The following is a 16,066-nucleotide window of genomic DNA, read 5'->3' on the forward strand; positions in this document are numbered from 1 at the left end:
TGTAGTATTACTTTTCAAATTATTTTAGGCAAATTTTAGTTACACCCTTCAATTTTATAATTATTTCATTTAGACTCCACACTTTTGAAAAATTATCATTAGTATTCTTTTAGTTTTCTATATTTATTCAAATAAGTTTATTTGTTAGTTTCTAATAATTAATTTTAATAGTTAAAAGCTAAAAGAAACTTAAGAATATATATTTTATAATTGAATAACATTATAAAAAAAATACAATTTTGACCTTTAATTGCTAAAATTAGCTTATAAAACTGACAAAAATAAGTATATTAAACTCTTTATATAGTTTTAGAAAATGAAAAGAAGATAAGGATGATTTTTTAAAATTATGAGATTTAAATGAAATAATAGTAAAATTGAAAATGTGTAAATGAAAAATTTTCAATTATTTTTTGGATATTGGTACCATTGCACCTTAAACTATGCACGTTTTTGACATTTTGCTTTTTAAACTTTTTTTTTTTTTTTTGATACTTTGCACCTTAGACTTCACTTTTTTTTTTTTTTTTTTTGTTTTGTTTTAACATCTTGTACTCTTCTTATTTTTTCTATTAACTTTTTAATAGCGTCGTCACATGACTAACACATATGATAAAAAATAAAGATAAAAATGCAATTTCATAAGGTTTAAGGTGTAATATGCAAAAAATTCTAAATAAAAAGTTAATTAAAATTCAAAGAAATATTAAACAATACTGTTAATTTTTAAATAAGTTAGTAACAAAAAACCTAAAAAATTACAAATGTAATTTTGCAAAAGCAAAATAAAAATATTTGCATATAATACATATATTAGAAAACAAAAAAATAAAGACCAAGAAAAATATTTGAACATGCATTAAAAATTATTTTTTAAAAAGTAAAAAGAGTATTAAAAAATTACATGTTAGAAAATTTTATAAGTATTTTTTTTCCAAAATAATAAATAAATATAAAAATACATGTAATAAATAAAATAAGATATTTTATAAATAATATTTTTTTTATTTTTTAGATTTTATAAATACTCTTTTTTGGGTCTTTATTTTTTTTATTTAGAATTTTTATAATAAGTTTAAATTATTATTTAGATTTTATGAAAATAAAATAGATATCCAAAATAAAAATCATAAAGTCCAATAATAATTTGAACAAGTATTAAAAGAATCAATTTTATTTGAAAAAGTAAAATTTTATAAAAGAATACATGTTAAAAAAATTAAAAGTTTTTTTAAATAATAATATAAATATAAAAGATACATATAATAAATAAAATAATATATTTTGTAAAAATGATCTTTCAAACTTTTGTTTAGATTTTATATATTTTTTTCTCTTTGTTCTAAAATCTCTATAATATGTATATATTATTATTTTTTCTAAAATTATATTTTCATTTTATAAAGCTTTACAAATTTATTGAAATAATAATAATTTTCTTTAAAAAAAGTTTGTTAATTTTTTATTTGAAAAATTTTATATTTTGCATCTTAAATTATACATAAATGTACTTTACACATTTATTTTTTATCTTGTATATCAATTACTAAAAAGTTATCAGAAAAAATGAAAAGAATATAATATATCAAAAAAATAACTTTTACATACACTATGTCAAGAAAAAAAAACGTTAATAATACTAAATACCAAACTATATATGATTTTTTTTTTGAACAAATAAAAAGTGCTCAACTATCGAACTATATATAACTTGGAGAGTATTAATGTTAATTTTTCATTATTTTTTGTCTAATATTTTTTATTTATTATTCATATTATTTATTTATTTTTTTAAAAAAATTATTTTAATTAATTTTATATTGTTGGATTCATTCTTTCCGCTGAAAATATTGGGTTTATATTTTGGAACCATCAAAAACCACAGGATGTGAAAAACCAAATCTATCCTAGTCATGATAAAAGGTTGGGCCCACATTAATTTATGCGTAGTCGCCGCCGCATGCAATTTTTTTTTCTCTCTCTTCCAAAACTTTTATCATCATAGAAGGTTTACATTGCCCAATCTCTCTCTCTCTCTTTCTCTCTCTCTCTCTCTCTCCGTATCACGATTTAGGGCTCACAAACTCGTTCTTTGACTCAGAACCAAACCCTCGCTGTCGCTGATCTGCTTCTTCAGGTATTTGCTCTCTTTCCAGCTTTTTACTGGCGATTCTCACTCTTTCATTTATTCTGAGTCTCTCTCGACTCGTTCTGAGTTCGATCTCCATTTGCTTTGAGTTCATCATCCCCATGGTTTTAGATCCTTGTATTCGATCACTGTTTAACTGGTTCCGTCTTTTTTATCAGTTTCTAATCTCTCTCTCTCTCTTTCTTTTTTTTTTTAATTAAATTTTTTTATATAGGGTCTTTTAGAAGTCTTTGGTTAAGTAGGTGTTTGCTTATTCTTAATTTCTTTTTTAATTTTTTTTGAGGATTTTAGTTTAGAACAATTACTGAAAGTATACGTTTCGCATTTGTTTGGGTGCTGAGAAATTTTGGGAAGAGACAATTTATTTATATATAAATCAACATTCTATGTTTTCTGCTACCATGGTTTCCAGTCAAATGAAATTCTCACCTACACTTGACCAAATGACCAAATGACCAAATGGTGGAATTGAGTAATATGTTTCTGTGATTTAGGGACAGTCCAGGGAGCTAAAGAGACTCAAATTCTAAATTATAATACCTCGATGTTTTAAGTTAGAAACTGGAGGATTGTTAACGGGTATTTTTGAACTTTAGATCAGTACTTTGTTTTTTTTTGGGTTTTTTAATTATTTTTTTAATACTTTTCACAATGCAGAGTGGAATTGAAATTTGGAAAATGTATTAATGTTATTAGCGCTGGGTTTAAGAAATAGTTATTGCATTTGAAACAGATAAATTACGTACGCAAGTTCTACTTGGTGGTTTTGCATCTTGTATGGCAGTTTATTGATTCATTTGATTCTATGTTTTCTTTTCTTTCTTTCTTTCTTTTTTTTTTTTAAATAAAAAAATATAAATTGATTCATTTGGTTCTATGTTTTCTTTTCTTTCTTTTTTTTAAAAAAAAAAAAAATAAACAAACATAGTCTAAAATGTAATTACGTTTGATTTACATTTAGTTGTACCTTATTACACCTGAATTTTGTTTTTTTAAGGCTAAATTTGGTTTTAATTACTCAAATATATTAATGTTTTGAAATCTTCTCTACAACTTCAGCACTGTAGAAAAGCTTGTAAAATCCTTGTATACATGTTCGCCTGTTTCCTTCATCCACCCTCACTCTTTCCTCCCAACTTGAAACAGCTTTTACCTGTGGAGGGAAAGATAGCAAAAATGGAAGGAAAATCCCTACTTCTATGGTCTTACTTTCTTTTTCTAATCTTTGTTACTTTAAAGCCATTTGCGTAAACCAAATTTGGATTAGTATTCTTTTAATTCAGAAATAAATGTTTTGATGCTTGCAACTTTTGGGTCTAGTTCGTTCTCCAACTGGATTCTTTTCTGAACCTACTCCTCCCCTTTCTTTCCCTTTCCTTATTGTTGCATATTTGGGGTTTTCTTACAATCATGGTGTCTTTTCAGGCTATTATTCACAGAGAAAGCGTGTACAAATTGTTCTTCTATCTTTTGACTCAACACGAGGAGGGCTGTTTCCAAGCAAGGGATGATATTTTGCATGACATTTTGATGCTCATGCAATGTCGGGTTTACTTAATGTAGTACTTCTTGTCTGTATAATTTCATGAGTTAAATTTTGTTTTTCTATATTTATTTCTGAATTTGCTGGCTTTTAGATCCATAAGAATTGATAAATACATGTCCGCTTAGAGTAAGCAGGTTTTTCATGATGGAAAAGGTTATTTTGTCGGAGTATGAGGTGAACATGGTGATGATTTTGGGATGCTGAATTTTTAGCGGCGAGAGTTGTTTTATGAAATTAGTTTGTGGAGTGGGGTTTTCCTTAAAAATGATTGGCATACGCAGTCTCCGTGTACATTTCTTACAATCTAGGATTTTTTGTCAATATTTTTTCCAATTTATGGATAAACATGACTTTGAGGTTTTTACTTTAATGAAGGTGGAAACTCTTTCTTTTATTGGATGCATTATGTTTTAATGAATAATAACATGCATTCTTTTGGATACTTTATATCAGTTTGTTAAGAAATGTCATGTGCTTTTGATGGCAGTCTTCTCTAAACGGATCAGCTTCAAATCTTCCAGACAGTACTGGGCGATCTTTCACCACATCTTTCTCTGGTCAGTCTGGTGCCGCCTCCCCTGTTTTTCATCATACTGGTGGGTATAAATGAGTGGAATACACATTTATGTATGCTTCAGAATCTCTGAAATGCATTGTTCTTTTTGCAGGAACCATTCAGGGCCTGCATAATATTCATGGGAGCTTTAACGTTCCCAACATGCAGGGTACCCTAACATCAAGAAACTCAACACTAAATAATGTTCCTTCTGGTGGAGTTCAACAGCCTACTGGAAGCCTTGCTAGTGGAAGATTTGCATCAAATAATCTTCCTGTTGCTCTCTCACAGGTTCTGTAATATGTATTTTACATATTAATGTTGTTTGAGACTGCTAAAAAAAAGCACAAAAATGGTCTCTCTCTCTCTCTCTCTCACACACACACACACACACACACACACTCTTCTGAATTGTCTCTTACTGAATTTGGCATATCATTTTTCAGTTATCACATGGAAATACCCACACACATTCAGGAGTTTCAAATAGAGGATGTATGAGTGTTGTAGGAAACCCTGGTTTTAGTAGTAGCACAAATGGAGTTGGAGGTTCTATTCCTGGCATTCTCCCAACATCAGCTGCAATTGGTAACCGGAATGCTGTACCAGGATTAGGTGTTTCCCCAATTTTGGGAAATGCAGGTCCTCGGATTACAAGTTCTATGGGAAACATGGTTGGTGGAGGCAACATAGGAAGGAGTATAAGCTCTGGTGGAGGGTTGTCTGTGCCTGGTCTTGCATCTCGACTAAACTTAGGTGCAAATAGTGGATCTGGGAGTTTAAGTGTGCAAGGGCAAAATAGATTGATGAGTGGTGTGCTTCCACAAGGTATATTACCATGAACTACTGGCTATATTTGTAGAGGGCCCTCCTTGGGTAAAAAAAGTGCTATGCTAATGGTGCTTTTAAAATTGTTTATGATGTGTTGCATCTCAAAAATTCTCTGCTGTGAAACTTTCCTCGGATTAATGGATTAAGCCATATTTGTTCTTAATAGATAATTAAGTTAGATTCTATTTAGAGTGTAATGCTTCTTTATTGTCTATCTCAAATTTTCTCTTCAGCAACTGGTTTTCTATTGTTAGCATAAGTCAGAACTCTGGATCTTCTATCAAATCTGGGTTGGGGCTAAAATAATTAATAATATGTAGAAGAGATATTTGCTGTGATTGCTAGGGTTTCACTTTTTTGTTAATTGCTTTCAAAATTTTCTTGATTTCCATTTCCTTTTATATTAATAAATGTTGTGTTTATGTGTGATTGAGTGACTTGGATTGATGTTGCTATGGACATAAGTTTTTGAGATAATTTTAGGATGTCTTTTTGTGTTTATAAAATTTAACAAGCTGGTGAGTGGACCCTGAAATTCTATATTGGGAACAATGCAACACTATTAATTTCAGCTTTAAGGATTTCTGGAGTTAACTCATTTTTAGGAGTCAAATTTGGTTTAAAATTCAAATTTGATTTTATTTCAAACAAATAAAATAAACAAAACATTAATTGTGAGGGAGGATGTTGAAGAGTCAACATATTCCTATTTTTCTGTGAATCAATGTTTCTTGAAGATCCCACGTGGAAAGCGTGTTACTTTGTAATGCATGTTATAAAAATATATCTTTGTCATGCCTGCTGCTTGGAACCTCAAATATATGCCTTTCTTGTCATGACGGTTTCTTTCATGATAAATAATAACTTAATGACAAGGAAGACCAATGAAGTGTCCATTTAAATGATTCCTATTTTTGTTTTGGACGAGTTGCGCTGAGAACCAGACAGGAAAACTTTTTGTTGCAAAGACGCATATTTGTTGATTTATCTATTCTGAGTATTGTTAAATCTGCTTGATAATTTCAAAAATTAGATTTGAAATTTTTAAATCCTTATTATTGGTTTGGGAATGTCTTTGCCATTTGGACGTTTGTGTTATTGGATACTATATTTCTGATATTGTTGAGCTGTTTTTTTATTTATCTATTTTTTTTTTTTCTCTTTAGTACTTTTCTTATTCTGGCATGACTTTAAAGTCCATAATTAACTTTTCAGTTTACCACGATAAATTATGTGTTTATGCTAGATGGGCTTTATATCTTTCTGTAGATTAACATTTTCTGGATTCAGGATCTCCGCAGGTAATTTCTATGCTAGGAAATTCCTATCCTACTGCTGGAGGCCCACTTTCACAAAGTCACGTTCAAGCAGTGAATAATTTAAGCTCTATGGGGGTGTTGAATGATGTAAACTCCAATGACAATTCACCTTTTGACATCAATGATTTTCCTCAGTTGACAAGTCGTCCTAGTTCTGCTGGCGGACCTCAAGGGCAACTAGGTAAGTGAAGAAGGATGTGTGATTTTTAGAATCTTTATAACTATTAGGGATATAACATTAAGCAAAATTTCAGGTTCACTACGAAAACAAGGTCTTGGTGTTAGTCCTATTGTTCAACAAAATCAAGAGTTCAGCATCCAAAATGAAGATTTCCCTGCTTTACCAGGATTTAAAGGTGTGTATATTCCATTGTCTTAAGTTCTAGATTATACAAGTGGATGCTTTTCATGCCAAGTAGTGGTGGTTATCCATTTTATCAAGTGTTTTTAGGTTGTTACACATTAATAAATTTTTTTGTTATTCTACCTTGACCGCATTATTTAGATCTTGCACAGGTGGTAATGCTGACTATGCAATGGATATGCACCAGAAAGAACAGCTTCACGACAATACCATGTCAATGATGCAGTCTCAGCACTTCTCTGTGGGTCTTAAGTAGAATAATCTTATTTGTCCCTTTCTTTTGTCATTACTTTTGCTAGGTGTGTTTTATGTATGCCCTTTTAATTCCATGTTTCGGTGTATAGATGGGAAGGTCTGCTGGATTCAACTTGGGGGGAACATATTCGTCTCATAGACCCCAGCAACAACAGCAACATGCTCCATCAGTTAGTAGTGGTGGTGTCTCCTTTTCGCCTGTAAATAATCAGGATCTTCTCCATTTACATGGCTCAGATATATTTCCATCTTCACATTCAGCCTATCACTCTCAGGTTTGATCATCTATTATGTTAAATGTTCTATTGCTAATATCATTGGATCAGAAATTGATTGTTCTTTGATTTTGTTCTACATATAGTGGACTTCAAAATTGAAATTTAACATCAAGAATTAAGGCTGTAAATAATAGGCTGATGCTTTTGAAAGAGTTAGGTTTCTAAGAGATTCTAAGATCAATAGAATCTACGAATAACATAGCAATGGTTTTAGTTCGTCGCTATGGTTCCTTATGGCATTTTGAATCATTTCATATTTGGTTCAGACAAGTGGACCTCCTGGCATTGGATTAAGACCACTGAATTCCCCAAATACAGTTTCTGGCATGGGTTCTTATGACCAGCTTATCCAGCAGTATCAACAACACCAAAACCAGTCCCAATTTCGCCTGCAACAAATGTCAGCTGTCAATCAGTCATTTAAGGATCAAGGAATGAAATCCATGCAGGCAGCACAATCTGCACCAGACCCATTTGGCTTGCTTGGTTTGTTAAGTGTTATAAGGATGAGCGATCCTGATCTAACATCCCTTGCACTGGGAATTGATTTGACAACGCTTGGATTAAATTTGAATTCAACAGAAAATCTTCACAAGACCTTTGGTTCTCCATGGTCAGATGAACCAGCTAAGGGTGAACCCGAATTTAATGTGCCACAATGTTACTATGCTAAACAACCACCTGCATTACATGTAAGTGGGGCCTCTTTACTGAGATATTTGTAGTTCATTCAGAGTTCTTACATTCTTTCTGCTTCTGCTAAATTCCTTTCTGGTGGTTACAATTTGCAGCTAGGTTACTTTGCGAAGTTTACAGTGGAATCATTGTTTTATATATTCTACAGGTGCTGCTGTTTATTTGATTTAATCTCTTGTCACACGGTTCAATATGTTAAATTTAATTCAATTATTCTGTCTTGTTTTGCAGCATGCCCAAAGATGAAGCCCAATTATATGCTGCAAATGAACTGTAAGTTTGGTCTTTCCATACCATATCTTTGTCTGTCTTCACTTCTTCCTTCTTCCTTTCTTTTGTTTTTTTTTTTTTTTTTCCCCTTAATTCACTTCTTTTTTAACTGTTAAAATTTATTTTAACTTTTAGTTTTAATTTCGTCCTAATAGCTGTATGTATGATATATTTGTTTGGCAGTTACAATAGAGGCTGGTTTTATCACAAGGAACATCGCTTTTGGTTCATAAGGGTCCCGAACATGGAGCCACTGGTTAAGACAAACACTTACGAGAGAGGGTCCTATCATTGTTTCGATCCAAGCACATTTGAAATGGTTCGCAAGGTTTGGACTTTTGAAAACCTGCTCTGTCTATTTCAATATTTATTACTGTCCACCTTTTGGAAATTCCATTAATAATTTTCACCCGCATTCACAAATAATTTGATTGCAGGACAATTTTGTGCTCCACTATGAGATGTTGGAAAAAAGACCGGTTCTTCCTCAACATTGACATATTTTTACTTATTTAGAATGTAAAGCTTCAGTTGTATGGATGCTTAATTGATTAGAACGTCAGTCGGTTTGCAGCATTAAATGCCCTCAGTTTGGCAATTGTAAGCAATTGTCCTTTTATCCATCTCGTTGCAATGACGAGTCAGTTTAGTTTATCTTTTTCTGTGCTTGCGGAGCCAGTGCATTCCTCTCCCTATTCGTCCCAAACACAATTATTGGATATAATGGAAAGAAAAATTGTTATTTGTCACTTATCAGTGATTATCACTGGTGATGAATAGCAAATCTCTAATTAAAAGGTTATCGATTCTCATTGAATCAAGACGATGCAATCTTTTGAGTTGGTATGCTGGCGTACCTAAATTCCGATTGTCTGCATATAGGAAACTTACAGTACTTTAAAAAACTCAAAGTGAGACGGTACTGTTATGAAATAGGCACGTATTATTAAAATGATTACTGTTTAGATTGAAATGAAATTCCATGTGTCAATAAAATCGTTTTGAAACCGCTTTTACGGATCTTGTATCTTGTGCATCTGCAAAACTTCACATTCTCAAAACTTTGCTAACGAGATACTCTTTATTTATTTATTTATTTTTTTTGGACATTCGTCTTTGGTATGTTCATATTTATTTTTGGCTTGGTTATCCTTGAGCTTTAATTTTTGATGCACTTTGATCTTTAAACCATAGCATTTTTCATACGTGCAATGCCGAACTCGTGCAAAAGTTTTTATAGGGACTTGTTATAGGGTTGGTCTGATTTTATAATTTCATTATTTTATTATTGCGTAAGTACACAACATGTTCTATAGCAAAACAAAAAAAAAAAAAAAAAAAGTACACAACATGTTCAAAAATTGTTAAAAAGTAGACCAAAAAGAGTTTAAAAACCAATAGCGTATCAAAAATTGAATTTTAGGGATCAAAGTGTCAAAAAATTTGAAAAATATTAGAGACCAAAATGCAAAAGCTTAAAACATGAGACTTGGTGCAAAAAACCTTTTAACTATTAACACTTTCCAAGATTTTCTACCGATTACGATTTTCTTATACAAGGATCTGGTGTAGCTGTAGCCTCCCCTGTTCTGTGCCTCATCTCTGATCCATTCTCTCTCTCTCTCTCTCTTTCTCTCTAAAATAGTGGATCAGGGTAGGGATTTTCCGGTGGAAAGATATTATATATAAAAGGAGAGTTGCATTTTATAAAGGGGAGATTTATAAGATATTAGTTAGGGATTTTCTGGGGGAAAGATATTATATATAAGGGGAGAGTTATGAGATATTAGTCTAAGATTTCATCAAATTACTTTGTTCAGGCATCACCCTTATATAAATATAAGGTTTATAAAATATATTTGTGCATGCCAAAATTTTTACCCAAAATAAAAAAAAAAAAAAAAATATATATATATATATATATATATAATTAATCTCTTATCAGAACGTTCTTTAAATTTCTTCAAAAATTGACATTTAAAAGAGTGGCTAAATAATGTAAGCGGGATTTTCTAGAAAAATTCTACTTTTACGCTATAGATTCATGGGTTACTCTTGGTTTACCTACATGAAGGGATGATAGAAAGAATCAAGAAGATGGTGGGTGAAGTCCACCAAGACTCGCCATCAAGGAGGTGTATTGCTGCTCACCGATAACTTTAGGTTAAAGAAGATTAAGGTTACATTTGGTATACAGAATATGTATTCTTTTAAAAATAGGAATGATTATTCATAGGAATAGAAAATAAAAAAATAATTGATAATTTCTATTTATATATTTAGTAAAAATATTAACTTAAAATTAAGGTTTAAGCTTTATAAGTATTTTCTTTTTCCGAAAAATTCAAATTTGGTAAAAATTAATTAAAAAAATTAAATTTCATATTTTTTTATATATTTTTAGTATGTGATAATCAAATTAAATTTAAATATGATAAGGATATTTTAAAGTTTATCCAAATTAAAACATAGGAATAAGAATTCTGAGGTTTTAATAAGAAATAACTATTCTTTTAAATAAGGCACATCTATTCTCATAGAATAGTTACTGTAAAATTCGAAACCTTACCAAATATAGGAACAACAATATCTATGAAATAGGAATTCTATATGTTTATTCCGTAAACCAAACAAGCCCTTAGAGTGTAAACTCCCATTCCAAGGGGTTTTTTTCAAGATAAATCAAATGGAGACTAGACCTGGGAGCAATTCAAGTACGAAAAATTGTTTGATTTTTGCTATAAGTGCAATATGTTGAATCACATTAGGTTTACTTTTGATAAATCGGCAACCATAACCACTGATAATGGCATAACAACAAGCTCTACAGCCCTTAGATCAGGGAGGGTAGCATTATTTATAGGTGTACTTTGGATAAATTGACAACCATAACCACTGATAATGATATAACGACAAAGCTCTACGGTCATGAGATCAGGGCAGAATATAGAGGCAATATCCTATTTGTAAACCCACTAGAGGAAGGATACGAGAGTTTAATGCGAGGGTTTTTTTGAAAAATAGCCACTTGCCACATCCAAAATTGTAAAATAGTAATTTAAAGAAAAATAGCCAATTGTGAACGAAAATACCCTTAACAAAATTGAAATTTACTAAACATACCACCCTTTTTTCCTTTTTCCTCCTTTGTCAAAGAAACACTGGTTCATCTAAAAATTTTTTTTACTCGATCGATCTTCTCTCCTTGGCACTTGCTCTCACTTTTTTTTTCTTGTATTTTCTCACTTCTGAAGCTGAACTTAGCTAAAACCTTTTTCTTTTCTCTTCCTCTTAACTTCTACGTTATTTTAATTAAATGTAAAAATATTTTTCTTAAATGAATTGATATTTTTTAAGATTTTTTTTTAATATGGGTAGATAACAAATTAGTTTATAAGCTGTTATATTTGAGTTTAAAGGAATTTAGGTTATATATGGTGTGAAAATGGGGAAAAATTTTTGTACATTTGAAAAATTGTGAAAACCAATAAAAACATGGAAAAACTGGTGAAAAAGATAAACTTCCACCATTTTTCGCCAGTTTTCGCTAGTTTTCCACTAGGTTTCCATTTATTTTCTGTCAGTTTTCCACAAGTAAGAAAATGTTATATTTGGCAAAAAAAACATAATTGATTTTTTTGAGATAGTTAATGTGTTAGTATTATCCATATTTTTATAAATCTATTAATTTAGTTAAACGTTATTCATTTAATTTTGTTGTGAAATGGAAGATGATGATATTGTAATTGCAGTTTTATGCTATAGAACATTGGTGCGAAATGATAATGGTCATTGAGAGTATCGAAATAGTAAAACTATAATGGTTTTCGTCAGCAAAAGATGCACAAAATCTATGTCTTATAGGTAGAGATGTACAATATAGGTAGAGATGTACAAATCCATTTTCTTATACTTCAAATTAGAGATTTTTAATTTAGTGTGTTATGCATTTTAAATTTATGTCTTTTAACAATTATTTTGTATCATGGATACGTATTCTACTTAATGGTAATGTTCTTTTATGTTGTCATAATGGTGTAGTACGTATTTAGAAACTTTAGTTTAATAATTTTCCTTTTTTTTTTTTTTTGTTGAATCCATGAATATTTTGTCTCCACTCTCATTTTTATTTTTTTACCCCAATATTAATTTATTCTTCGATTGGAAATGATTTTCCAACCAAAGGAAATTGATTTTCAACAGGAGGAAATTTTGTCCGACAAATGGAAAATTTTTCAGTACTGTTCTGCACCTAAGGGGATTGTACCAAAATGAATCCTAATAAAAATGCCACTTTTTTTAAGAAAGTAAATTAGTTATCTTTACATCAAAACCCATCATTATCTTTGTTAAATGAACATCAAAACCCATCATCATAACTGATATCGAACTATATAAAACATTTTTACAAAATTAAGCAAAAATGTAACTTATACAAATCAAATTCAGCAAGCGCATTGGGACAATAAATATAAGAAGGTGATAATTTATAAGCTTAACCAATTAATATGCTCAACGAAAATTGCATACACTTAAGTTATGATTTTATTACATAATTGCTTTAAAAAATTCATTAAAAAATGTGTAGTAAAAAGGACAATGGTGGCAACAGCCGAATTAAATCATTTCCTCTTCCTACTTAATTCTATAGTCCAACCTCCTACTCTTCCACCTCCCTCTTCTCAAAGCTTCATCATTTCCTCTTCATTATAACCTTACATATCAGGCCTCCCTCCAACCATGGACATTAGGGCCATAGCGATAGATTGGTCTGTATTAGGTTCAGAGGGAATGCAACATGCCACCAACTTAGACACCAAAAACTGCATCAAATAATAATTAGAATAAAGCAAAGAAAACTAGAAAGAGGGGAACACTTGCCAAAAAAACAATAAAAGCATCACAAATCAAAAGGAAGATATACCTGAGCTGCTCACCAAGCACATTAACCATCTCTTTGGATGGGTTACTTTTAAAAGTATTTAGCAAATTAGAAATGATCCGACAACATTGATTTTGTAAAGCATCGCAATCAATGAATTGGCCAATCATATTGAAAAGATAAATGCATTTAAGAAATTAATGATAATAAGAAATCTGAGATTGATAGATTGCAAGATGAAAAATGTACAAAAAATTCAGCCCCATACAATATAACGACAAATAAATTGTGTAAAAGTTGCAAAAGTGTACATTATACATTAGACAACATACCAACCACACATACCATCCTCTTTTGGGTTTTATGTACAATATGTATCATAAATAATTATATTTTAATCACCAAAGAAATAGAAAGTTATATGTGACATTGCTTCCTAAGGATAACTTATTGTTCCAGCAGTCCTCAAACATTATGGTTTCACATTCAAATCTCCCGTTAAATTTAACAAAAGGCAGCTTCCTATAAAAGATAATTTCACATTCTAATTATGCAAAATAAACATTGTTGTCACACCGAATAACACAATATCATAAGCATGGCTCATAATGACAAAGGTTTCAAAATTGAGCAATTTACAAACAGATGTGTCACATTCTAAACTAATCCATTGTGAAAATTATCAACAATGCTGAAAAACCAGTCAATGCAGCACAAATAAAGGTTCAACGATAAATTTTTTACATTAATATAGAGCCGTCTATGCATAATACTTTTTATTTTGTTCAGAGAAGTAACTTACATTAATGGGGGACAAACCGCCACCAATGCTTCTCTCTTTCAGAGAAGTAACTTACATTAATGGAGGACAAACCGCCCTCCCTCCATCCCTCCTTCCCTCTCCCTCCCTTCGCCACCAATGCTTCTCTCTCTCAGAGAAGTGACTTACATTAATGGGGGACAAACCATCCTCCCTCCCTCTCCCTCCCTTCGCCACCAATGCTTCACTCTCTCAGAGAAGTAACTTATATTAATGGGGGACAAACCTCTCTCTCTCTCTCTCTCTGTGAGTGTGTGTTTTTTAGAGCTTCAAATACTTGTTTTAGTAATTTTCTCAGCATGCACTTGTAACTCGACGATCGAAAATTTTGTGTTTTAATTTTCTGCTCAGTCCATCACTTGCTCCTCCAATGTCGAAAGAAATAAAAAATCAATATTAGTAACGAAACATAAATATTTATATATTTCTTAATTTAACTAAAATGAGTTAATTAAACTAAAATGAATATTACAATAAAATCACTACAATAATAATATCACCATACAACTCCGACAATTCTTATCTACGAAATTATAAGTTAAGTTAATACATGCCCTGAAAATTTATAGATTCTAGCTTCTAGGAAAGGAATAAAAGGAACCAAAAGCTTAAATAATAGTACAAATGGACTCACTACAAAGCCCTTCGAGTGAAATCTAAAACAAAAAAAGAATGAAAATTAGGTCATCAATCCAACAAAATTTACCAACAAAAATTAATTATCAGAAGCTGTGACTGTTGGATTTAACTCTCCTTCAATCTGAATCATCTGATCAAATCCATCTCTCTTTGGTACAAAGACAGCTCACTTACTTGCCTAGCTATGCTATGAACGAATCTCTCTCTCTCTCTCTCTCTCTCTCTCTCTCTCTCTCTCTTTATGTACATACATGTATATATATATATATATGTGTGTGTGTGTGTGTGTGTTTATGCATATATATTTGTTAACTACTATTGATATGAAATAACTACCCATAAAAAAAAATGTCTTTAGTTATTAGCAATTTTATATAAATAAATTACATTTTTTTTTTTGCACGTTTATTTCATAGCATGAAATTCATTGACTTTCCAATATTTGTGAAATGATCACCAAAACTATTATTATTATTATTATTTTGTCATAGATCCAAACCATAATGAGTATCCTAATAATCCCATTTAATATTCTATAGCTACTATCTGATATACAACAAAAGGACAAAATCAATATGCAGGAAAAAAGAAAAAACATATTAAGACCACTATTACTAACCCAGCAAGTTGCTTTTTTCATTTTTATCAGTGAATGATCCACACGTATTGTACACATTTATAAAAAGTTTATTAAGAAAATTTGGTACCACAAAACATAAGGAAGAAAAATGAGTCTCTTTTGTGTCTGCTCTTCACCAATAAGTAATTAAATGCAAACCAACCAAGTCAGTATGCAATTAAAGAGTTAGATTTATATCAATATGATACTTTCTCATTACTTGAAAATACATAGGAAGTTATATGTACTATTGTAGCTAGCTAAAGAAGCTTTCTTTGCTTTTTGTTTACATGAAAAAAAAAAAATGGAGCATTGATTAACCATTTTTTTCTTCGAAAGCAAAAGAATTTACTCTTTTTTTTTTTTTTTTTCATCTTGAAAGGTAAATCATAATTTCTAGTGAAGCACTTCCAAAGTAATATAACATAAAAAAAAAAGCCCTTTGATCGAAATCTAAAACAAAAAGGAATGAAAATTAGGTCATTAAATCCAACAAAATTCACTAACAAAACCCATGATACTGCAGAAATTGAATAATTGAAAAGAAAAAAAATTCATAATTTCGTTAACTAAACAGACTTACACAACCCTCGTTTGGTTCTTCTTAGTTGGGTTGGGCGGGTCCAACCAAAAATGCTATGCTTACACACAAGACTACCCTCTTCCTGAAAGCTTCGCAGGGGCTACTTTATGATGACGGACGACCTCCCATAGGGGGTTCTCTACACAAGGCCCCTGCAGAGGAAAAGCTTTATCCTAGTGAATAAAAGATGCTTAGCTCCACACAACACATGGATTAGCATGCTTTCGGGAAGAACATAGAATAGTATTCGAGAAACAGG

At 30.8% G+C, this 16,066-nt stretch overlaps 1 protein-coding gene and 1 non-coding gene across 3 annotated transcripts; one reads left to right on the forward strand and one right to left on the reverse strand.

Moving 5' to 3' along the window:
• The first annotated feature begins 1,977 nt into the window (after positions 1-1,977).
• Positions 1,978-8,918, forward strand: LOC107418932 (probable NOT transcription complex subunit VIP2). Of its 2 annotated transcripts, none has more exons than XM_048468606.2 (14): positions 1,978-2,137; positions 3,575-3,708; positions 4,183-4,252; positions 4,364-4,542; positions 4,698-5,079; positions 6,373-6,582; positions 6,656-6,757; positions 6,918-7,006; positions 7,110-7,295; positions 7,565-7,990; positions 8,090-8,142; positions 8,226-8,267; positions 8,448-8,592; positions 8,702-8,918. In XM_048468606.2, exons 2-14 carry the CDS (start codon positions 3,691-3,693, stop codon positions 8,759-8,761), a joined length of 1,962 nt encoding a protein of 653 aa, XP_048324563.2. In that variant the 5' UTR covers positions 1,978-2,137; positions 3,575-3,690; the 3' UTR covers positions 8,762-8,918. The 2 variants fall into 2 exon arrangements, with proteins under 2 accessions (XP_048324563.2, XP_048324562.2); XM_048468605.2 differs by having other exon boundaries at positions 1,979-2,137; positions 4,183-4,291.
• LOC125421206 (small nucleolar RNA snoR35) lies at positions 4,211-4,291 on the reverse strand. Its single transcript, XR_007239397.1, has one exon. It is a non-coding gene; the product is annotated as a small nucleolar RNA snoR35 (small nucleolar RNA).
• Positions 8,919-16,066: the final 7,148 nt, after the last annotated feature.

The sequence above is a fragment of the Ziziphus jujuba genome, chromosome 10 (assembly GCF_031755915.1).
Source record: "Ziziphus jujuba cultivar Dongzao chromosome 10, ASM3175591v1".
Taxonomy (NCBI): Eukaryota; Viridiplantae; Streptophyta; class Magnoliopsida; order Rosales; family Rhamnaceae; genus Ziziphus; species Ziziphus jujuba.